We start from the raw sequence: 25,224 nt of genomic DNA, 5'->3' as shown, positions 1-25,224 counted from the left end.
GAAGCCCAAATATTTTTTCAGAGCTAGATGCAGAAAAAAATTATATTCAATTTGCAACCTGCTGGACGTCAGTATAGAAGGACTAATAGAACAAGTCCCACACACTGCTAGAAGCCCAAATATTTTTTCAGAGCTAAATGAAGAAAAAAATTATTTTTAATTTGCAACCTGATGGAGGTCAGTATAGATGGACTAATAGACCAAGTCCCACACACTGCTAGAAGCCCAAATATTTTTTCAGAGCTAGATGCAGAAAAAAATTATTTTTAATTTGCAACCTGATGGAGGTCAGTATAGATGGACTAATAGACCAAGTTCCACACACCGCTAGAAGCCCAAATATTTTTTCAGAGCTAGATGCAGAAAATTTTTTTATTCAATTTGCAACCTGATGGAGGTCAGTATAGATGGACTAATAGACCAAGTCCCACACACTGCTAGAAGCCCAAATATTTTTTCAGAGCTAGATGCAGAAAAAAATTATTTTTAATTTGCAACCTGATGGAGGTCAGTATAGATGGACTAATAGACCAAGTCCCACACACTGCTAGAAGCCCAAATATTTTTTCAGAGCTAGATGCAGAAAAAAATTATTTTTAATTTGCAACCTGATGGAGGTCAGTATAGATGGACTAATAGACCAAGTTCCACACACCGCTAGAAGCCCAAATATTTTTTCAGAGCTAGATGCAGAAAATTTTTTTATTCAATTTGCAACCTGATGGAGGTCAGTATAGATGGACTAATAGACCAAGTCCCACACACTGCTAGAAGCCCAAATATTTTTTCAGAGCTAGATGCAGAAAAAAATTATTTTTAATTTGCAACCTGATGGAGGTCAGTATAGATGGACTAATAGACCAAGTCCCACACACCGCTAGAAGCCCAAATATTTTTTCAGAGCTAGATGCAGAAAAAAATTATATTCAATTTGCAACCTGCTGGAGGTCAGTATAGAAGGACTAATAGAACAAGTCCCACACACTGCTAGAAGCCCAAATATTTTTTCAGAGCTAAATGAAGAAAAAAATTATATTCAGTTTGCAACCTGATGGAGGTCAGTATAGATGGACTAATAGAATGATGCTATGCCCAAAAGATTTTACTTCACTAGGTGCAGTAAAAAAATTGGTATTCTATACACAGGTGGTATATCTTGCAACACAGATAGGCTACTCCACTGACTAACACACTCTGCAATAGGCCAAAAAGGATTAGCTTTGCTAGATTCAGCCAAATGCTGTGAAAAAAACTTGCACAGCACTGGCACAGACCTGCCTGGCAAAAACTGATAGGAACTGATGTAACCTAGTCCTGAAAAGGACTCCAATTACAATTAGTCTTTACTCCCACAATCTATCTATTTAAGAGCACAGACCTGCCTGATAAAAGTCGTAGGAAATGCTGTAACCTAGTCCTTAAAAGGACTGCAATCACAACTATTCCCTACTCCCAAGCTATCTGTATATTTGTGCGAAAATTGGCTTGAAATTAACAAGGTATAGCGCACACAGCAACAGCGGTGCCGTCTAACACGCAGCTGCAGCAGTGAGAAAATGGTGGCGACGGGGAAAATGGCTTGGTCTTATAGGGCAAGGACATGTGACATACACTGCCAATCACACATGCCCTTGCTTGTGTGAAAAAAAGCACTTCGCTCCGTGTGTGCGCTGCTGATAGGCTGACAGATTGCACCTCCCCACTGCAAATGCGGGAAAGAGAAAAAAAAATGGAGATCTTCATTGTTCCTGCAGAGATCCATCCCCTGCCCCTCCCCCCGCCCCGCTGTACACTCAAACTGCGTATTAACATTAATTTTCATCATTACTGAGAAAAAATCCAGTTATGATTTTGGTGCACGAACAGTTATCGAACATAACCTCGAACAGCCGAATTTTTCTCAAATTGTTCGTGTTCGCCGACCGGCTCGAACACCGCCCAAAACAGCTCGAATTTGAGATTGGCGAACAGTTCGAGTAGAACAACGCTCATCTCTAGTAGAGAGGTCTATAAAAATGGGTCAGTACCAGGAGGCCCTTGCTGCAGAACTGTTAAAAAAATTCCCATCTGAACACGCTAGCGGCAGAGGTCACAGTTCGTTGCCCAACCAAGGCGTACATGCGAGAGAGACGCAACTCCAATCCAGCAGAGGCAGGGGAACACTGTCAACGTTCTGGGACAGTTTTCTCAAGCCCTCCCTTCGGACAGACCCTGAGGCGCGGGGTACTCTCACAAGGAGTGGAAAGTTTCAGAAGATGGTGAGGGAGTACCTTGCTGACCGTACCAGCGTCCTTCGTGATTCCTCTGTGCCTTTTAATTATTGGGTATCCAAGCTGGACACTTGGAATGAACTTGCTTTTGGAGGTCCTGGCCTGCCCTGCCACTAGCGTGTTATCGAAGCGTGCTTTTAGTGCCGCTGGGGGAATTATAACTGATAAGCGCACTCGCCTGTCAACTGACAATGCTGACAAGCTGACCCTTATCAAAATGAATAAGGGCTGGATTGGGCCAGACTTCTCATCACCACCAAATTACAGCAGAGTAACATAAAGTCAAATCCACTGTGTTATTTCGGGAGGTGTATTCACATGCACCACTTCACACCCACACATGGGTATAGGCTTTCTCATTTTGGCTGTTTTATGTTCTTCTCCTTATCCTCAGCCTCCATCACCACTATACCACCAGGATGACCGTGGTCCGTGTTGCCATTATTGAAAGTTCCTCCGTCCTTATTTTTGTCAGCTTTTGCTTGGAAAGCATAAGCAAAGACTGTGGGAGACCCACTCCCCAATAATGGGAATAATATTTTTAAGATGCTGTACTGTATGGCTCTTGTAAGGGGCATTAAAACAGTCTTGTTAAGCTGCTACGACCTCCACCACTTTTCCAAGGGGCATTAAAACCGTCTTGTTAAGCTACCTTGACCTCCACGTCTCTTCCGAGGGGCATTAAAACCATCTTGTTAAGCTACTGCGACCTCCACCACTTTTCCAAGGGGCATTAAAACCGTCTTGTTAAGCTACTGCGACCTCCACCACTTTTCCAAGGGGCAATAAAACCCTCTTGTTAAGCTACTGGGAGCTCCACGTCTCTTCTGAGGGGCATTAAAACCGTCTTGTTAAGCTACTGTGACCTCCACGTCTCTTCCGAGGGGCATTAAAACCGTCTTGTTAAGCTACTGCGACCTCCACCACTTTTCCAAGGGGCATTAAAACTGTCTTGTTAAGCTACTGGGACCTCCACGTCTCTTCCGAGGGGCATTAAAACCGTCTTGTTAAGCTACTGTGACCTCCACCACTTTTCCAAGGGGTATTAAAACAGTCTTGTTAAGCTACTGTGACCTCCACCACTTTTCCAAGGGTCATTAAAACCGTCTTGTTAAGCTACTGCGACCTCCACCACTTTTCCAAGGGGCATTAAAACCGTCTTGTTAAGCTACTGTGACCTCCACCACTTTTCCAAGGGGCATTAAAACCCTCTTGTTAAGCTACTGCGACCTCCACCACTTTTCCAAGGGGCATTAAATCCGTCTTGTTAAGCTACTGTGACCTCCACGTCTCTTCCGAGGGGCATTAAAACCATCTTGTTAAGCTACTGTGACCTCCACCACTTTTCCAAGGGGCATTAAAACCGTCTTGTTAAGCTACTGCGACCTCCACCACTTTTCCAAGGGGCATTAAAACAGTCTTGTTAAGCTACTGGGACCTCCACGTCTCTTCCGAGGGGCATTAAAACCGTCTTGTTAAGCTACTGTGACCTCCACCACTTTTCCAAGGGGCATTAAAACCGTCTTGTTAAGCTACTGGGACCTCCACGTCTCTTCCGAGGGGCATTAAAACCGTCTTGTTAAGCTACTGTGACCTCCACCACTTTTCCAAGGGGCATTAAAACCATCTTGTTAAGCTACTGCGACCTCCACCACTTTTCCAAGGGTCATTAAAACCATCTAGTTAAGCTACTGGGACCTCCATGTCTCTTCCAAGGGGCATTAAAACCGTCTTGTCAAGCTACTGTGACCTCCACCACTTTTCCAAGGGGCATTAAAACCGTCTTGTTAAGCTACTGGGACCTCCATGTCTCTTCCGAGGGGCATTAAAACCGTCTTCTTAAACAACTCTGAACTCCACAGCTCTTCCAAGGGGCATTGCATTTCCTCCCAATTTTAGTCAGCTTTTGCTTTTCAATGCAAAGGCGAAAACTAAGGGAGACCCACTCCCCAATAATGGGTAGAAGTTTGTTAGTACGCTGTAATCCATGTCTGTTTCAAGGGACATTGCTGTTCCTCATAATTTTTGGAAAGCCTTCCATTCACTGCTTAGGCCAACAGTGTACAGGAGACCCAGTTGCTATAAATGGAAAAAACGGTTTAGTTAAGGCCCTCTGACCTCCATGTCATTTCCAAGGGGCATTGGAGTGCCTCGAAATTTTTGGTAGGCATTGCATTCACTGTATGCCCTATAACTGTGTAGCCGAACCGCTCCTTTTGTTACAGAAACATATCCTACAAGACATATGTGGTTGACTGGCCTGATATTGATGTGAATGGTCCCTGTTCCTCCTGCTCTTTCTCCTTTGCCATCACCTCATCCATCATTTATCACCTGAAGCTTTGTTTCAACAGGAGTCATAGAACTGGGATAGTAGCAGGAAAACATCCAGCAATCCTAGGAGGAGGTAGGATATGCGCCAAAACGCTGACCACCTCAGGCCTAGCCGCTACTACATACATGCGCTTGCATTCCAAGAAAACAAAGCAGATGCTAACTTCTATCATCATCATCATGCTCCTCACCTTGGCACTCTCAACTCCCCTGATGGAGAAGCCAGGGCCCACCGGAGGAGTCTGGTTCTCTGGTAGGCTCGTCCAATGCTGCCCTAAAGCAGGCCAGGCTAAGAAAAGTGTGGGGGAAGGTGACAGGAAAAATAGGGGCAGCTGGGGACTGTTTATGGACACCCGGCCGCCCCCAGGCGGCTAGGGACCGTGTGTGGACACCCGGCCGCGGGGCGGCTGGGGACCGAGTATGGATACCTCGCTGCCGAAGCAGCCATGAGGTAGTGGCCAGCTTCGGCCTCCTCCGAACTAAAAGGCCCCATTTCAAGTGCAAGCTAGCAGTATGGCATTGCAGCCTGGGGGTGGGTGGGTGACAGGCTGCACACTTACGCTTGCATTCCAAGAAAACAAAGCAGATGCTAACTTCTATCATCAACATCATGCTCCTCACCTTGGCACTCTCAACTCCTCTGATGGAGAAGCCAGGGCCCACCGGAGGAGTCTCTGGTTGTCTGGTGGGCTCGTCCAATGCTGCCCTAAAGCAGGCCAGGCTAAGAAAAGTGTTGGGAAGGTTCCCGGGACAAATAGTGGCAGCTGGGGACTGAGTATGGAGACCTTGCCGCCAATGCAGCCATGAGGTAGTGGCCAGCTTCGGCCTCCTCCAAATTAAAAGGCCCCATTCCAAGTGCAAGCTAGCAGTATGGTATTGCAGCCTGGGGGTGGGTGGGTGGCAGGCTGCACACTTACGCTAGCATTCCAAGAAAACAAAGCAGATGCTAACTTCTATCATCATCATCATGCTCGTCACCTTGGCACTCTCAATTCCCCTGATGGAGAAGCCAGGGCCCACCGGAGGAGTCTGGTTCTCTGGTGGGCTCGTCCAATGCTGCCCTAAAGCAGGCCAGGCTAAGAAAAGTGTGGGGGAAGGTGACAGGAGAAATAGGGGCGGCTGGGGACCGTGTGTGGACACCCGGCCGCGGGGCGGCTGGGGACCGAGTATGGAGACCTCGCCGCCGAGGCAGCCATGAGGTAGTGGCCAGCTTCGGCCTCCTCCAAACTAAAAGGCCCCATTTCAAGTGCAATCTAGCAGTATAGTATTGCAGCCTGCGGGTGGGTGGGTGGTTGGCGGCATATTTGCGCTTGCATTGCAAGGAATGGGGGAGGTACAATTGAACACTGCCCTGGGACAAGGACTTGCACGGGGATAGTTGCAAGTCCTCATCTTCTGATGCGGCAAGGATCACTTGTGATGGCACACTTTTAGGTAGTGACCTGGGTGTCAGAGATGCTTCCAGGGGTCTTCCCCATGTTGTTCCCATGTCTTTTCAGCACTGTATGCATGTGTCACACAGCACATGGCCAGATAAGGTTGTAAAATGTTAAAATGAAATTTCCTTGTGAATGCATTTGTCACGGTTGAAAGCAATACAAAAGTGCAAAAACGCATAAAAAATGCTACTTGTGAATATAGCCCAATGTGTGGAGGAGTATTTTTTGGGGGGGTTATTTATTTTACCTTATACACAAGTCCTTACCCTGGAAAGGAACTTCCTTAACATATTTCACAGGAAAGCTGTTTCAGTTTCGTTTTTGAATGTTTTATTGTGAGCCCTTAAAAGTAGCTTAATACCTCTGACCACGTTGTTGACAGCAGTGACCTGGGGGTCAGAAATGCTTCCTGGGGCGATCCCCATGCTGTCCCCATGTCATTTGAGCACTGTCACTGCTCGGGTCTCCCATAGACTAACATTGGGCTCGTTGCTCGGGTCGAGCACCCGAGTATGACGGCGAGCTCGGCCCGAGCTTCGAGCACCCGAGCATTTTAGTGCTCGATCAACACTATTCCCTTTATTTTTTTGAGCAGTCTATATATAATTTTTTTTTTTACTATGAGCCTAAGAACTGACAGGCAGGTGTTGTGCAAGGCGCCGATCTCCCAATCTCTGTTGGCACGAGGCGGTTACAGGCCACTCCTTCTGGCGATTCAGCGGCTTCCACTAACGTCATGTCGACAGGGCAACAGCTTCTCTTCTGCTCTGCTCTGTTGATGGTGTGTGATTGTGACTCGCCCCCTGGGCCGTGGGGCACTCGGATCCGGGCAATAGGGGAACGATGGGGGTAGTAGTGGCAACCCGGTTCCGTGGCTCAGGGTGGTCAGACCAATGGTAGTCAGCTATGTACTTTTGATAATGTCCGACTACGCCACCCGTGGATTGCGGTTATTATGAACCGCCGCTGCAAGGTAATCCCCTGAGGCTGATGGTGTATGCAGCTGAGGTTGTTTAACTCCCCACGGGAAGAGTGTAGCCCCAGGGTTGTGCAGTAAGATGCTGGGGGTGATGGTGCAGGGAGTCCCAGTGCTGGTAGTGCTGGAGGAGCGAGAAAGTACACAGACAGCGTACTGCAATCCAATGTCTTTTACTCACAGTTCATGTGCTCCGGGTCACTTCGGCACCAGTAGTGACAGCCCGAGCCGTGCTGCGTCCACCAGGTGTGGGGCTCGGTCAACTCCCAGGCAGTTCAGAAGTATGGCTCAGGACCCCCTTCTGTCCTTTCTCTGGCCTGCCTCACCAGTGACCCACTTTTGTCCAGCTGCCGCGGATCTGCGCGGGTAAACGTGGGCCCCGTTCCCCGCTGTCCTATATGGTGCCTTCCTAGCAGGTTTGATGAGGTGTTGCACCAATAAATGATCGCGACCTCTGGTCTTTGGCTGAGGGTAGTTTCTCCTCCACCAACTTGGGATCCGGTACCCTTAATCTGCCTGACCTTTCACCCGGTATTCTTGTGGGTTCTTAGGGTCCCTTCCACCTTCTTGTTCCTGAGCCCCTCTGTTTCTCTCTCTCTTCTCCTTCTTTACTGTTCCTTCTTCTCCTCCTTCCTTTGGCCTCTTCTCCAGGCCCACTTCTCCTTCTCCACTCAGGCTCCGGCCTTTTCTCTAGGCCTGCCTCTGAGCAGAGCTCCTACAGAGCCTCTGCTCCCTGTCTTCTCTGACTGAACAGAACCCAGATCTAAGATGGTGCCCACCTTTTATACCTCCCTCTAGAACATGAGCCCAGGTGACCAGCAACCAATGAGCTCCTACCTACGCTCAGGAACCGTCCCCTCCTGCTCCTACATCACTGGGTATTCCTCCCCCCTCCCCACTCCAGCCAGGGACATGGTCTGTCGTGCCTGCATTTCTGTCTAATGGGAGCACCGTTGAACTGTCCCTTGGAAATGGGGTGAGTGTGCTGTATGCAGCTAACTGAGCCCTGGTCCACACTCCATTCTTACCTGGGAGTGGAATATCACACCTCTGGCAGAGGTGCAATACCCCTGTAGCGGCCGAACCCTCGGGGCGCTACAACTGCTGACATCATGTTGATTGACAGCCAGCTCACCGTTGCCTTTCTGCAAAGAGTCGGCTGTCAACCAGATTGATGTTGGTGTTACGTATCCGAGTGGTGGAACCTCTGTGCTGTGGTGCAAGGAGGGACCAGAGGGGCGTAACTAGGTATCAAATCAGACTGATCAAGGTCGCACGGCGGCTCAATCTGCTCCGTGAACCAGGGAAGGACCGAGCAGAGGGAGCAGGTGCTACTCTGGACCAGTCCTTGTATGAGAGCAGGTGACTCCCACGGGTCAGAAGGCAGGGACTGACCGGTACAACAGATGAGCACGGCAGGCAGGCTGACGGGTGATCCGAGCAGACGGACTGGCAGACACCACGGGTAACTGGCAGGAGCCTCCAGGTAGGCAGGCTGGTAGGCATGGCAGGTAACAAGCAGGAGCCTCCAGGTAGGCTGGCTGGTAGGCACGGCAGGTAACTGGTACGTTCTCCGGGTATGCAGGCTAGTCTGGCCCATAGACAGACTGGAGGGTTAGGACCGTAGGCAGACCGTCAGGCTGGAGTGGTAGTCAAGCTGGCGGACTGGACTGGTAGTCAGGCTGACGGACTGGACTGGTAGTCAGGCTGGCGGACTGGACTGGAAGTCAGGCTGGCGGACTGGACTGGAAGTCAGGCTAGCGGACTGGACTGGAAGTCAGGCTAGTGGACTGGACTGGTAGTCAGGCTGGCGGACTGGACTGGAAGTCAGGCTAGCAGCGGGACCTGAGGGCTGAAGCAGAGGTAATTACACAGAGCTACAACCTTGCACGGGCACCTCCATTTTGGAGGAGGTGCCTTTTATATGGGAAGTCCTCCGGCCATTGACCGGGGACTCCTTAGGACGGCGCGCACGGCCCCTTTAAGAGGGAGGGAGCGCGCGTGCACACAACCTAAGCACAGTGCCTGGGAAGCTGCGCGTGCCGGCAGCAGCAGGAGAGCCGGAAGACGCCGGGCCAGGAGCGTGGCGGTAAGGGGAAAGAAATTTTTTAAGAAGAAGCGGGGCGTGGATGTTCTCCCTGGGTTCCCAAGTTCTCTCCTCTGGGCCAAACCCCTTCCAATCCACCAGAAAAAAGGTTTTTCCTCTTACCCTCTTGGTGGCCAGAATGTTCTCTACCTCATAGACGTCCTCAGTGGAGACCGGAACTGGGGAGGTACCTGGATCGTCGGAAAAAAAATTAAGAGCAATCGGTTTGATTAGAGATACGTGGAAGGAGTTGGGAATCCGTAAGGTGGTCGGGAGTTTTAACTTGTAGGCCACTGGATTGGTTTGTTTGAGGACTTCAAATGGACCGATGAACCGAGGGCCCAGCTTATAGGAGGGTATTTTAAGACGAACATGTTTGGAGGAGAGCCAAACCTTGTCTCCCGGACGGAATTGAGTTGGGTACAGACGTCTCTTGTCGGCATGTCTCTTCACCCGCTCTGAGGATATAAGAAGTGCGGATCTAGTGTCCTCCCAAATAGTGGAAAATTCGGTGACCAGGGACTCCGCGGCAGGAGCAGAGGAGAAATCAGGGGAGACATCCAGCAGCTTAAACGTAGCTCTCCAGAAGCGCAAAGTGAACTGTGGGTAGATCCAGAGAGAAGACCAAGATGTCGTTCAGGTACACCACCACGCATCAATATAAGAGGTCACGGAAGATGTCGTTAACTAGTTCTTGGAAGACGGCAGGAGCATTACAGAGATCGAAGGGCATCACACGGTATTCATAGTGGCCGTCCTGGGTATTGAATGCCGTCTTCCACTCGTCTCCTTGGCAGATCTGGACCAAGTTATACGCCCCAAGAAGATCAAGCTTGGTGAAGATCTTCGCGCCTTTAAGACGGTCGAACAGCTCTGAGATGAGCGGCAGGGGGTATTTGTTTTTGATAGTAATCTGGTTGAGTCCCCTATAATCGATACAGGGGCGTAGTGAACCGTCTTTCTTTTTTACGAAGAAGAATCCTGCTCCGGCCGGGGAGGTAGATTTCTGGATGAATCCCCTAGCCAGATTTTCTTCGATATACTCAGACATGGCCCGGGTTTCGGCCAGCGACAAGGGGTAGATACCCCCACGGGGTGGAGAGGCACCGGGTACCAGGTCGATAGGGCAATCATAAGGCCTATGGGGTGGCAGTGTCTCTGCCTCCTTCTTGTCTAAGACATCTGCATAGGACCAGTAAGGTGCCGGTAGACCAGGTAAATTAGCCGGATGTCACGGGTGTGTCGCCACGAAGATCATCGCGATTACACAGCCTGACTTCTCGCAGCTGAGTTTTTGGTGCTTGGTGTTTTTCGGCAGGGAGGGAGTTAATTCTCTCTCTCTGTGCTAGACGAGGCCCAGCCTCGCCCAGCTGCAGTTAATTCTGCAGTATTGGGACTCGTTCAAATACCTGCCGTTCTGATAGGGTAGTGGTCGGTGAAAATGTCACGCTGTCTCGGCGTTCAGGAGGTCAGGGACCTATGCTGACCCTACACTGAGGCCCTGCCTAATCCCTCTACCTGGAGGTACTGTTGATGGTACAGAGGTCCAGGCCGCCAGCGTAAACCTACCTCCTGAGAATCCCTGAACCTCAGTAATCTAGTCCTGAGAAGGACCCCGATCACAACAATTGGGGACAGGTCCGTAAATGCAAAACACAGTACAAGACGAACGAGACAGTACAAGGGGCAAACCAAAAACCACCTCGCATACAAAAACTTACACCACTACAACGGAGGGAACACCAACGGGTATGGGGATAAAGAATAAAGCGAGGAAGGGAATAAACCACACCGAGTACACTTCGCTCTTAACTCCACAATACCACGTATCGCTCTGATAGTCTGCATGAGAAGCTTTCACTGACAACTACCCTATCAGAACGGCAGGTATTTGAAGGAGTCCCAATACTGCAGAATTAACTGCAGCTGGGCGAGGCTGGGCCTCGTCTAGCACAGAGAGAGAGAATTAACTCCCTCCCTGCCGAAAAACACCAAGCACCAAAAACTCAGCTGCGAGAAGTCAGGCTGTGTAATCGCGACGATCTTCGTGGCGACACACCCGTGACAGTACCCCCCCTTCTACGAGTGGCCTCCGGACCCTCAGGGCCAGGTTTATCCGGGTGAGTCGTGTGGAAGGCCCGAATTAATCGGTCTGCGTTAATATCCGACGCAGGAACCCACATCCTCTCCTCAGGACCATACCCCTTCCAATGAACCAGGTACTGAAGGGACCGGCGATTAAAACGTGAATCGATGACTTTCGATACCTGAAACTCCAAGTTACCATTGACCACCACAGGAGGAGGAGGAAAAGGTGACGGTATCACCGGCGCCACATACCTTTTAAGCAAAGATCTGTGGAACACGTTGTGAATTTTAAAAGTAGAGGGGAGGTCAAGACGAAATGCCACCAGATTAATTATAGAGCAGATCCTATACGGCCCGATGAACCTGGGACCCAGTTTCCAGGAGGGAACCTTAAGTTTTACATTCTTGGTAGACAACCATACCCGATCGTTCACACTTAGGTCCGGACCAGACACTCTCTTCCTATCAGCCATACGTTTGTATCGGTTCCCCATAGTACTTATATTATACAGCACCCCTTTCCATATTGAAGCGAGTGATGACGAAAATCGTTCCTCCTCAGGAACCCCCGAAGAGCCCCCCCTATTGAAAGTACAAAACTGGGGGTGAAAACCATATGCCCCAAAAAACGGGGACTTACCAGTGGACTCACTCCGCCTATTATTAAGAGCAAACTCCGCCAGAGGTAAGAAAGAAGCCCAGTCCTCCTGGTTCTCTGACACAAAACACCGGAGATATGTCTCCAAACTCTGGTTCAGACGTTCCGTCTGACCATTGGTCTGAGGATGAAAAGCCGAAGAAAACTATAAATGCATCCCCCGCCGTGTACAAAATGCCCTCCAGAATTTGGACACAAACTGAGACCCCCGATCTGACACCACATCAGAGGGTACACCGTGAAGCCTTACAATCTCCCCAATGAACACCTGCGCAAGAGTTTTAGCATTAGGAAGAGCAGGAAGAGTGATAAAATGTGCCATCTTGTTGAATCTGTCCACTATAACGAGTATGACCGTTTTACCCGAAGATGGCGGGAGATCCGTAATAAAGTCCATAGACAGATGAGTCCAAGGACGCTCCGGGATCTTCAAAGGTAAGAGAGCCCCAGACGGATGGGTACGTGGGGTCTTAGAGCGCGCACAAACCCCACAGGACGCAACAAAAGTTCCCACCTCCCTATGTAAATTAGGCCACCAAAACCGATGCGAAAGGAGATCCACAGTTGCTTTACTCCCTGGGTGTCTTGCCAAAGCTGAGTTATGGTGTGCCTCGATCACCTTTTGTCGCAACTGATCCGGAACAAACAGTCTCCCAGGAGGTCCAACAGGGGCGTCCCCCTGAGCCTCCAATACTTCCTCCTCAAGCTCAGAGCATACTGCCGACACCACCACCCCCTCCTGAAGGATAGGAACCGGGTCATCCGTATTCCCGGCCCCAGGGAAACTACGAGATAAGGCATCCGCCTTTACATTTTTTGATCCAGGACGATATGTGACGACAAAATTAAACCTGGTAAAAACAATGACCACCTAGCTTGTCTGGGATTCAGACGTTTTGCGGACTCCAGATATAGCAGGTTCTTGTGATCGGTGATGACGGTGACCGGATGGATAGCCCCCTCCAGAAAATGGCGCCACTCCTCAAAAGCTAACTTAATGGCCAAGAGTTCCCTATTGCCGACATCGTAATTCCTCTCAGCGGACGACAATTTTTTAGAGAAAAAAGCGCACGGACGCCGTTTACCAGGAGACGAACCTTGTGATAATACTGCCCCTACCCCTACCTCAGAAGCGTCTACCTCTACAATGAATGGCTGTGACGCATCAGGTTGAATGAGTATGGGTGCCGAGGCAAAACATTTTTTCAAGGAGGAGAAAGCTTGACAAGCCTTGTCAGACCACCTAGAAAAATCCGTCCCTTTTTTTGTCATGTCTGTGAGAGGTTTAACCATGGACGAGAAATTACGAATGAATTTCCGGTAATAATTAGCAAACCCCAGAAAACGTTGTAGTGCCTTAAGATTCTCTGGCAGATCCCACTCAAGAACTGCCCGCACTTTCCCAGGGTCCATACGAAAACCAGACGCTGACACCAGGAAGCCTAGAAACTGGAGTTCCTGAACGGCGAACACACACTTTTCCCACTTGGCGTACAGTTTATTATCCCGCAAGACCTGTAACACCTGCCTAACATGCTCCTGATGAGACACAAGATCAGGCGAGTAAATTAAGAGGTCATCCAGATAAATAACAACAAGCTGACCCACCAGGCAGCGAAAAATGTCATTAACAAAGTGTTGGAACACCAACGGGTATGGGGATAAAGAATAAAGCGAGGAAGGGAAAAAACCACACCAAGTACACTTCGCTCCTAACTCCACAATACCACGTATCGCTCTGATAGTCTGCATGAGAAGCTTTCACCGACAGCTACCCTATCAGAACGGCAGGTATTTGAAGGAGTCCCAATACTGCAGAATTAACTGCAGCTGGGCGAGGCTGGGCCTCGTCTAGCACAGAGAGAGAGAATTAACTCCCTCCCTGCCGAAAAACACCAAGCACCAAAAACTCAGCTGCGAGAAGTCAGGCTGTGTAATCGCGACGATCTTCGTGGCGACACACCCGTGACACCGGAGTAGATGGAGGTCGAGCCAGGCGAACCGGAATCAGGCAGGTCTCATGGCAATCCTGCCCCCAACGGAGCACCTCACCGGATCGCCAATTCAGAACAGGTTCATGTCTCTGTAGCCAGGTTAGACCTAGCAAAAGGGAGTGAGAGAGTCCGGATAGCACATGGAAGGAGATCCTCTCCGAGTGCAGCGTTCCCACCTGAAGGGTTACAGGCTCTGTGACGAGCAAGATGGTCACCGGAAGGAGTCTTCCATCCACGGAAGTGACTGCCAATGGTTCAGCCAGAGATTTTTTGGGAATCTGATACTTCTCTACAAGGGACTGAGAAATGAGATTCCCAGCGGCTCCGGAATCCAGGTGGGCGGTTTCAAAGAAGCAGGTCTCTCTACAGGAAATAGAAACGGATAGAGTCAAGGACGGAGAGGATTTACTGTTGCCTAGGATGACCTCTCCGAGCGGTCCTAGACACTGGAGTTTTCCGGCTTCACCGGACAGGAACAGATCAGATGTTCGTTAATACCACAGTAGAAATAGCTCCCCTCGGCACGGCGTGTTTCTTGGCGAGTCTTGACCATCTTGGTCTGGTCGATCTGCATGGGTTCGGGCGAGCGTGCCCGGGGAGTTGCTGGTTGGGAGGCAGGTTTCTGGAAAACAGGAGCAAGATGAGGAAATCTTCTCTCCCGGGTAGTCTCCTTAGCTCGTTCCATGAAACGGATGCCAATCCGGGTAGCTAGTGACACCAGGTCATCCAGGGTGGTAGGAATGTCCCGGCCAGCTAGCTCGTTCTTGATCCGTCCGGAAAGACCCTCCCAGAAGGTGGACACCAGGGCCTCATTGTTCCAGGCAAGCTCAGATGCGAGGGTACGGAACTGTATGGCATACTGGCCCACGGTGAGACTCCCTTGGTGGAGACGGAGCAATGAGGAGGCAGTAGAAGTCCTTCGTCCAGGCTCATCAAAGACTTTCCGGAAGGCAGTGAGGAAAGCCGGAAGATCGGACACCAGGGAATCCCCTCTCTCCCATAGAGGGTTTAGCCATGCCAATGCTTCCCCGTTGAGGTGAGACATGATGAACGCCACCTTGGCCCGGTCGGAGGGAAACTGATGTGCCAGTAGTTCAAAGTGCAGCGTGCACTGGTTCAGAAGACCCCGATATAAGACGGGGTCACCCCCAAAACGAGGAGGCGCAGAGAGCCAGGGTCCAGAAAGGGATGCCGTGGCACTGGTAGGCAGAGGCGCCGCGGGAGCGGGTGCCGCTCGGCTGGAGACGGACACAGGTGAGACGGACAGCGTGTCCAGGCGAGAGTTGACAGACCGCAGGTAGGTCAGGATCGTTTCCTGTTGTGATCTCTGACGAGAAACCTCCTGGTACAGGTCAGCAAGCGAAGGAGCCTGGGGGCCACCGGGTTCCATGGCCCGTGCAAACTGTTACGGATCCGGGTGGTGGAACCTCTGTGCCGTGGTGCAAGGAGGGAACAGAGGGGCGTAACTAGGTATCAACTCGGACTGACCAAGGTCGCATGGCGGCTCAATCGACTCGATGAACCAGGGAAGGACCGAGCAGAGGGACCAGGTGCTACTCTAGACCAGTCCTTGTATGAGAGCAGGTGACTCCCACGGGTCAGAAGGCAGGGACTGACCGGTACAACAGATGAGCACGGCAGGCAGGCTGACGGGTGATCCGGGTAGACGGACTGGCAGACACCACGGGTAACTGGCATGAGCCTCCAGGTAGGCAGGCTGGTAGGCACAGCAGGTAACAAGCAGGAGCCTCCAGGTAGGCTGGCTGGTAGGCACGGCAGGTAACTGGTAAGTTCTCCGGGTAGGCAGGCTAGCCTGGCCCATAGACAGACTGGCGGGTTTGGACCGTAGGCAGACCATCGGGCTGGAGTGGTAGTCAAGCTGGCGGACTGGACTGGTAGTCAGGCTGGCGGACTGGACTGGTAGTCAGGCAGGCAGCGGGACCTGAGTGCTGAAGCAGAGGTATGTACACAGAGCTACAACCTTGCACAGGCACCTCCATTTTGGAGGAGGTGCCTTTTATATGGGAAGTCCTCCGGCCATTGACCGGGGACTCCTTAGGATGGCGCGCGCGGCCCCTTTAAGAGGGAGGGAGCGCGCGCACGTGCGCCCTAAGCACGGTGCCCGGGAAGCAGAGCGCGCCGGAAGCAGCAGGAGAGCCGGAAGACGCCAGGCCAGGAGCGCGGCGGTAAGGGGGACGACATCTCTGCCTGTCAGGGGGCAGAGACGCTGATGCTACAGTTGGCAGTCACGCCCCATCAACAGAGCAGCCTGGAAGAAGAAGCGCTGCTCTGTTGATGTGGAAAAGCTGAATCGCCGGCAGGTGCAGTTGGTGACCGCTCTGAGCTGGTGCCACTTACTACAGACAGGTAGTTACCTCTGTTAGCAGTTACCTGCCTATTCGTTTTGGGCACATAGTAAAAAAATAAGATAGTCCTGGACAACCCCTTTAAGTTTTCTTTAGACAAAAAAAAGTGTAATTTTTAAATTTTGCCCCAAATTCATGAACCTTATGCACCTTGTTGAAGAATTGGGCCCAAAAAACGACAGTGAATACCACAAAATAAAAAAAGAAAAGTGAATTCAATAAATCACAATTGATGAATCGGGCCTTAGAATAGCTGATGGCCGAGCATTTATTCTGCTGCCAGCTATCTCTCCTGACTCCCCCATGTATTAGAACATTTGGCTTGACCAACCATTCTTTTGTTTTCTAAGAGGAGATCGGACAAAGCAGCTGCCAGACGGCTCTGGCAGCGGCTTATCTCCTGAAGAACAAAAGGTTCATGCGTTAAAATTCAAACTAAGTTTTCCTCATATCCCTCTACATAATATGTCAGAGAAAAAGACCAGAAGCCCCTATCCAAATTAGACTGTTGGTCATACCTGCTGATATCGGCGGGTTTGGATGACTTTAGTCTCATGTGTATGGAGGCCTTAAGATGCCCCAAATTTATTTAGAGGCTCAATTTACCTAAAAATTAGTTTCATCTCTGGGTTGTAGTAGATTTCTGCTACAATGTATACCAATTTTCTTGCATACTTTATAGTAAATTTGCCATGCGACGTTTGGTTTCCCTCAAATAGTCTAGATCCTGCCCACTTTAAAAAGTAACGGTAAAAAGTTGCACATTTATTGGGCAAATACAACCTTACATACAAAGGTACACTAAGGGCCGGCGTTAGGGGCAGGCAGACTAGGCATCTGCCTAGGGCCCCCACTCACCCAGGGGCCCCCAACCAGTGGCACACTGCCCATGAGTCAAGGGAACGCCAGCGCTGGCCCACCTCCCCTCCTTCCGCAACACCTATGATGCCGTTACAGTGGAAAGCAATGATGGAGGAGAGAGTGTCATGTGACGCTCCCTCTCCCATTATTCCCGCTCTCTCTCTGCCTGCAGTGGGCGCGATGATGTTATTTCATCGCGAGCCATGCTGTGACGGTAGTGGAGCTGCTGAGACGCGCTGCGGACACTGGGGCAGCGGGGGAACGAGGGGGAGAGATGAGTATGGATTTATTTTTTTGCAAATAAGTGAGTACGCGGTCACCATAATACTGCAGGACTGGGGGGCTACATTATACTCTGGAGTGGCTGCATTATACTCTGGTGGGGCTACATTATACTTTGGGAGGCTGCATTATACTCTATGGAGGCCTACATTATACTCTATGGGGGCCTGCATTTTACTCTTTGGGGGCATACATTACACTATGGGGAGGCTGCATTATGCTATATGTCGGGCCTGGATTATACTCTATGGGGAGCTGCATTATACTTTGGAGGGCTGCATTATTCTATGGGGGGGGCTGCATTATACTCTATGGGGGGCTGCATTATACTCTATGGGGAGGCTGTATTATACTCTACGGGGAAGCTGCATTATACTATATGGGGGGGCCTGCATTATACTATATGGGGGGCCTGCATTATAATATTTGGGGGGTCTGCATTATACTCTATGAGGGGCTTGCATTATACTCTATAGGGTGGCTGCATTATACTCTATGGGGTGGCTGCATTATACTCTATGAAGGACTATGAGGTGCATTATACTATATGGTGGACTATGGAGAGTGCATTATACTATATGAAGGACTATGGGGTGTGCATCATACAATATGGAGGACTATGGGGTGTGCATCATACAATATGGAGGACTATAGCGTGTGCATTATACAATATGGAGGACTATGACGTGTGCATTATACAATATTGAGGACTATGGGGTGTGCACCATACAATATGGAGGACTATGGGATGTGCATTATGAATACAACCAAAATGTTTCTGTGTGATGGTGCAATATGTGAGAATTTGGGGCCTCACTTTAAACTTTTGCCTAGGGCCCACCTTTGTCTAAAACCGGCCCTGGGTACAGTGGGACCCTATAGAAGTTTGTCCTGTTATGACTGTGTACAATTATAAAGCTACATGACGCTATAATACACTAAGATTTTTGGGGGTCCTTATTACAATAGCAGCACTTATATACCACCCCCACCATAGTCCTACAGTGGGTCCAGTTTTTTTCAGCTGTAGCAAACCATATGTAGCAATGTTAAAAGTCCAATTTTTTATACAATCTAAACCAGCACTAGCTTGTACTAGTTCACCGCTTTACAATATTTCCAACATAACAAAACATCTCTAAATGAAAGTAATAAAAAAGTTTAATAAAACTGTCAGGCAAAGTCATGTAAGAAGAAGTACAAGAACTTCAGTCAAGAAATAAGTGCACTTTATGTTCAGGAAATGTTTGCAATTATTGTAAATATATTTGGCAGTAGGGGGGTTACAAAAAATAAGAATCAAAAGTATATATTATACCAGCATGGTGTACGTGAAACCCCAGGCAGCCTGCAACTTGGAAAGAATACCCAGGAAGCTTCTGTTCAGGTTTGACTCCTAAATAACCCTATAAAAGCTTGAATGAACTCAACACAAACAACGCATTCAGCTGCGACAGAAGTTATTCCTAAAGTAGGACATAATTGATGCCATTATTTGTAAGTAATTGGTAAAAAAAAGCTCTGAAATGTGCCAGTCAATAGCAAAGAGGCAATAAAATATTAATACAATACAAATATATTTTTAATACATTTTTTAACACAGTCCTGGGGCGTTTAGCGATATGGACAATTCTGAACTCATTTAGGCAAATTTTATTCTGAGGGAAATTGCAAGAACAGTTTACGGCACATTTAAAATAAACACCCCCTTATTCCTCAGCTGTTTATAAACTGAATTGTGCATGATTAGTTTTCAAAAGAGAGTGAAAACCAGAAAAGAAGACATAAGCGTTTCCATCTAAAATATGGAGAAAGAGGATGTGGTTGATAAGCATTATTTGGTATATTTAAGGGTGCCATTTTATGTATCACTCTAGTAAAGTGGTACTGATGTGTTGTCATTTTTATGTGTCACTAATGTGGTTTGTGTCACTTGTGACTGACACTGCTATAAGGAACACTTATGTTGCTGGCACTGTTATGAGAGACAGTGATGAAACTGGCACTGTTATGAGGGGCACTGATATAGCTGGTACTGTTATGAGAGGTAATGATGTAGCTGGTACTGTTATGAGATACAGTGATGTAGCTGGTACTATTATGAGAGTGCTGATGAATCTGGTACTCTTATGAGGGGCACTGATTTAGCTGGCACTGATATAAGAGGCATTCATGTAGCTGGCACTGTTATGAGAGACTGTGATGCAGCTGGCACTGTTATGAGGGTACTGGTGTAGCTGCCACTGTTATGAAGTACACTGATGTAGCTGGCACTGTTATGAGAGTCACTTATGTAGCTGGCACGGTTTATCTGGCAATGTTATGAGAGGCACTGCTGTATCAGGCACTGCTGTATCTGGCACTGTTATGAGGGCACTGATGTAGCCGGTACTGTTATGAGGGTACTGATGTACCTTATACTGTTATGAGAGGCACTGATGTATTGGCACTGTTTATCTGGCACTGTTATGAGAAGCACTGCTGTATCTGGCACTGTTATGAGGGGCACTGATACTGTTTTGAGGGGCACTGATGTAGCTGGTACTGTTATGAGAGTTAGGGTATGTGCAATAAAGCAGATTTGGCTGCTGAAGTAAAGTGTTATCATGCTTACAAAATTATATAGTCAATGAAGGGATTTTGTAATTGTATGTATGCCAGTTTTCTATGGTAAAAAACGTAACCACTTTTTGCAATTCACTTTTATGTGAAAAACATGAATATTCTTGGATTTTGCACTGGCCACGGTACTTTTCTAAAAGTGGAAAGTACTTAAATGGGACTGGTGGTACTGGTTCTGGTTCTCATTAGAGGATGGGTCCAATAACATGACTGCCATTTATTATAATTTAAGCTTTGATTTTCATTTTCAGCCCATTTATACATTTGGTGCATCTTACAACAGTGGGATTTTTGATCAAGACTGATGTATACAACCCAGTCTCGATAATTACGTTTAAGAGTTGTATCCATAATCTAAAATTAGCCCTATATTAAATACTTACGTCAATTCCATCCAACTTCCAGATAAAGCTGCTGCTGACAGACTGCAAAGCAACCGGAGGCCAAGAGTGGAACCAGTCTATGGAAGTACAGTTCACCAAGGCAGGGAATTTTCTTGCTCTAGTCCTCAATGTGAACCCCACAGGGGAAAAGCACAGAACTACCTGGAATATATAAAAACACAAATTTATTACTAGTTGACATTACTGAGAAAATATCAGTCTCTACTTTAAAAGGTAACATCGCCCAAAACATATTACTTTGTAGTAGATATGAGAAGTGTGGGTGCATTTGAGTTACTACAATAACATAAAACAATATTGCTCCTATGTAGCACCATAATCCTTTGAACTGTAAACAATTCATTTTAGATAAGTGCTTTAGGTCTACAGGTTACTGGTTGACGAAAAGACTCCATAATCCAGTGTATAATCAATTAATCCAAAATTGACCATATTTGTATGTTTCTTTCCACAGTCACAATAAAACAGAAGCTTTTGAGCAGAAATTAAAATCTATCCTTCCAGCAAGTAAAATCACACTTTGGAGAGCTTTAGTGGTGAGCAGTGGGCTAGCTTATATCGAAGGACATTTTCTAGGCAGGGGTGTCAAACTCATTTTCACTGAGGGCCAAATCCAGATATAGTTGACTTCAAAGGGTCTCTTGTAATTTTAAGGGCTCATTCAGACGTTTGTGCAACAAGGTACGAGCACAGACTGCAATGCACGGACTGGCCAAGGGCTATTAGAGAGCTGTCCCTGGATAGTAGGGCTATAAGACAATTGTCCCTGGATAGTAGGGCTAAGAGAGCCGACTCTGAGAAGTACGACTAAGAAAACTGTCCCTGGGTAGTAGGGCTTACAGAGCTGTCCTTGGATAGCAGGGCTAAGAGAGCTGTTCCTCGGTAGTAGGGCTAAGAGAGCTGTCCCTGGGTAGTAGGGCTAAGAGAGCTACCCTTGGACAGTAGGGCTAAGAGAGCTGTTCCTGGATAGTAGGGCTAAGAGCACTGACCCTGTGTAGTAGGGCAAATAGAGCTGTCCCTCGGTAGTAGGGCTAAGAGAACTATTCCTGGGTAGGTAGTAGGGCTGAGAGCTGTTCCTGGATACTAGGGCTAAGAGCACGGTCCCTGTGTAGTATGGCTAAGAGAGCTACTCTTGGGTAGTAGGGGTAAGAGAGCTGTTCCTGGATAGTAGGGCTAAGAGAGCTGTCACTGTGTAGTAGAGCTTAGAGCACTGTCCCTCTGTAGTAGGGCTAAAAGAGCTGTCTCTGAGTAGTAGGGTTAAGAGAGCTGTTTCTGGGTAGTAGGGGTAAGAAAGCTGTTCCTGGATAGTAGGGCTAAGAGAGCTGTCACTGTGTAGTAGAGCTTAGAGGACTGTCCCTGTGTAGTAGGGCTAAGAGAGCTGTCTCTGAGTAGTAGGGCTAAGAGTGCTGTTTCTGGGTAGTAGGGCTAAGAAAGCTGTCCCTGGGTAGTAGGGCTAAGAGAGCTGTCTCTGAGTAGTAGGGCTAAGAGAGCTGTTTCTGGGTAGTAGGGCTAAGAGAGCTGTCCCTGGGTAGTAGGGCTAAGAGAGCTGTCCCTGGGTAGTAGGGATAAGAGAGCTGACCCTGGGTAGTAGGGCTAAGAGAACTATTCCTGGGTAGTAGGGCTTAGAGAGCTGTCCCTGGGTAGTAGGGATAAGAGAGCTGTGTCTCTGGGTAGTAGGGCTAAGAGAGCAGCTGTTCTTGGGTAGTAGGGCTAAGAGAACTGTCACTGGGTAGAAGGGATAAGAGAGCTGGTTCTGGGTAATGGGGCTAAGAGAGCTGTGCCAGACCTCAGAGTCCAAGATGGACTGCCTCCTATGCCAAGTACAGGCTGCATCTGCTTTGATTCAAACCAAACAAAAGTGCTGGCTGACTGCATTCACTTTTTGTGCTAGCTGACTGCATTCACTTTTTGAGCTGACTGTGTTCACTTTTTATGCTGGCTGACTGTGTTCACTGCATTCACTTTTAGTGTGGGCTGACTGCGATCAGTTAGTTTCAAAGATGACACCCTCTCCTTGTGCTGGCGCTACCCCCTCTACTAAGTGCTGGCTTCGTCCACTCAGATCCCCCCCACCTCTGCTAAGCACTGGCTGTGTTGAGAAAGAACGCAGCCAGTACTTAGTAGAGGGGGTGATGCAAGCACAAGGGGGCAGGTGCCACCTTAGATTTTGAGTGGCAGTGTCACGTACAGGGAAAGTGGAGAGCCAGTCCTTCTGTGTCCTGACCTCAGGGGCCACAAAAAATGACTTGGTTGGCCAGATTCGGCCCCCAGGCCTTGAATGTGTACATTTCTGTTTAGAGGCTGCCAAAGAATTCCAAAAAAAAGTCATGTACAATCCGATACAACAGAATGATACACTTATAACCTTTTAGGTCTACCAATCAGTAGCACAACAAATCCACTTGTAGTCCACTTAGTAGTCCATAATTCAATGCATATGTACTTGCCACTAATAACCCAATCAAAGGCGTGTGCAGCATAAAGACCATTGGAGTCCATTGCAGAATGGAACAGATTCGGTGGACACTGCACTTACAGCTCTGCTTCCTCTCTTCTGCTGCTGCACTGAAACATGAGCGACCTGTCAGTCAAAGACAGGAGGCACACAGTGGGTGGGGAGAAGGCAGAGAGGCAGCAGAGCTGTAAGTTCAGTGTCCACCTCACTGTGCCTGCAACTCATCAGCATCCAATATCAACAATGGATTTCTCTAAAACATCAACATGGATTTCTGCAAGAAAGCGCCTTTACATACATAGTGTGGCGCATAAAATCCTCATGACAGGTTCCCTTTAAATCTATAGGAAAAAAAAGTCAGAAAAACATTGGCTCGGAGCTAACTAGCATAAGATAATGACGGAACTGCCTTGACTGTAATTTGACTCTAGCTCTTTTGTCCCTTGTGATCTTCGATACGTTGACTAGTTTACCCAGATCTGAAATAAGATCATTAGCTTGTTTTTTTTTTCTTTTTTTCACTATCACAAATATATCATACAACATTGTCGGCGGCTCCAAAGTATAAATGTTATTAGGCTGATGACGGCTGCTCCGCTCTGTATTCTGTTCATGTCTGTTAAGTTATTTAAACTCATAAACACTTTCACAATGTGACAGCGATAATATATTACACACAGACTGCCCAGCAGAGGATGTGCCTACTTCTAAAAAGCTATGAAAAGACCTCAATAATTCATTTTTCCGTATGTGATCAGTGGACTCTGTGAGCTGCACTTAAAAGCATCCATGAGATAAAAACCGCTGAAGGCAAGACTTGGGGAGGCTATTATGCTTCCGTCCCCTCCCCCAGATTTCACACACTTTCATGGCTCCATGTGAACTCTGCACAGTGGGAATGGTTCAAACTTCAATCCACAACTTGATCAATGGAAAACATAGTGCTAATAGGTGCCCAAACCACAAAAATAGGGTGCCTTGATTCTATTTTTCAGGTCTTTTTTTTTTTTTTTACAAAAGTGCAGACTGTGAAAAGAAGATAACTGGGCACTATAGATAATAAACTACTAAGTCCTTTGATAAAGAGAAATAGAGGTAAGCAATTTTGGTTTAATGGGAATGGAGAACTACAAGTTCCAGTAAGAGTTCACAAAGGAGACTTGTAGATCAATACAGCTACAATTAAGCCATATCTATCTATAGTGTGTGGTAAGATAGGTTTATGGTTACAGGTTCGTAAAAGTAGAAATGGAGCATTAATGAACGGTTTTGGAAAAGTACAAACGGGATCACAGAAGGGTCCACACTACAACCCTTCTACCCTAAAAATATAAGAACAAAGGCGTGAAAATACACACTCGACCAACCTTTTGAGATAACATGAGTAGGTGCCTGAACGGATATGGCTATAGACTGTGTATGGCCAATTTGCAAGGATAAGGTACATAAATATATATATATATATTATATATATATATATATATATATATATATTATATATTATATATTATATATATATATATATATATATATATATATATATATATATATATATATATATATATATATATTGTGGTGCAGCGGCATGGCTGTGGTGATCCAGTGTGTGTGTTTTGCTGAACATGTACCTTTCCCTCAGGTGACTGGTCACATGACTGTGACATAGCTCAGGTCCTGTATGCACAGAATGTCTGTCTGATCACATGACTGTGACATCAGCAAGGTCCTGTCTGTGTGTGTGTGTGTGTTACAGGATATATAAACCCTGGGTGATTTAAGTTCCTGTGTTGGGAGTTCCTGTGTTAGGTGTTACCGTGTGGACACCGTGTGAGAGGCACGAGGCTGTTCCCTGTGTGTGGGGGGACACCGCTCGTATGAGGCCTGGTGGACTCCTGGGAGGTGAAGCCTGGATCCTTGTATGAGAGTGTAAGGGATGCCAGTAAGCCTCGGAGTGCCAGACAAGCGTCCTGGAGGGCAGAGCCTGGATCTGAGAGTGTGAGAGATGCCAGTGGCCTTGGACGGGAGGAGGGCTGGAGACCACGATTGGTAAGCCCTAGAGCCACAGTGGTGGCGGAACAAAGCGGACTGAAACAGCTACAACCCGGGCAAAGGTAAAACACTGCTTGATATGGACATTGATATGGACATTGATGTGGACATTGATATAAGTGACTTTGCGGAGGGATGTAACTGAGAGCCAAGAGGGCCGGTCTGCTAGTTGCAGGGCTCCTGGATATTATATGTGTAATATGGCGGTGAGCCACTAAGATGGACTGAGTGATCAGCAGTTTATGGAGTTAATAAACTGCTGAGTTGAGAAATACCGGAAAATATGGTTGGTGTGTTTTAAATTGACGCAGCGAAGCGAGCATCCCCCAGGATAATGACA

The 25,224-nt window shown here is 48.0% G+C and overlaps 1 protein-coding gene across 1 annotated transcript in view; it reads right to left on the bottom strand.

Annotated features, from left to right (window-relative positions):
- The window catches only part of LOC141161707 (dynein axonemal heavy chain 11-like), a 1,128,345-nt gene that overhangs the window by 847,320 nt on the left and 255,801 nt on the right, over window positions 1–25,224 (bottom strand). The window contains exon 44 of the mRNA XM_073646926.1: window positions 20,360–20,521. Coding sequence (XP_073503027.1) covers window positions 20,360–20,521 — 162 coding nt within the window. The remainder of the gene's footprint in view (window positions 1–20,359; window positions 20,522–25,224) is intronic.

The sequence above is a fragment of the Phyllobates terribilis genome, unplaced genomic scaffold, assembly GCF_046119375.1.
Source record: "Phyllobates terribilis strain yellow unplaced genomic scaffold, ASM4611937v1 Scaffold_9__5_contigs__length_417890890, whole genome shotgun sequence".
Lineage (NCBI taxonomy): Eukaryota > Metazoa > Chordata > Amphibia > Anura > Dendrobatidae > Phyllobates > Phyllobates terribilis.
The sequence above is the reverse complement of the archived record's forward strand: the minus strand, read 5'-3'. Positions and strand labels throughout refer to the sequence as shown.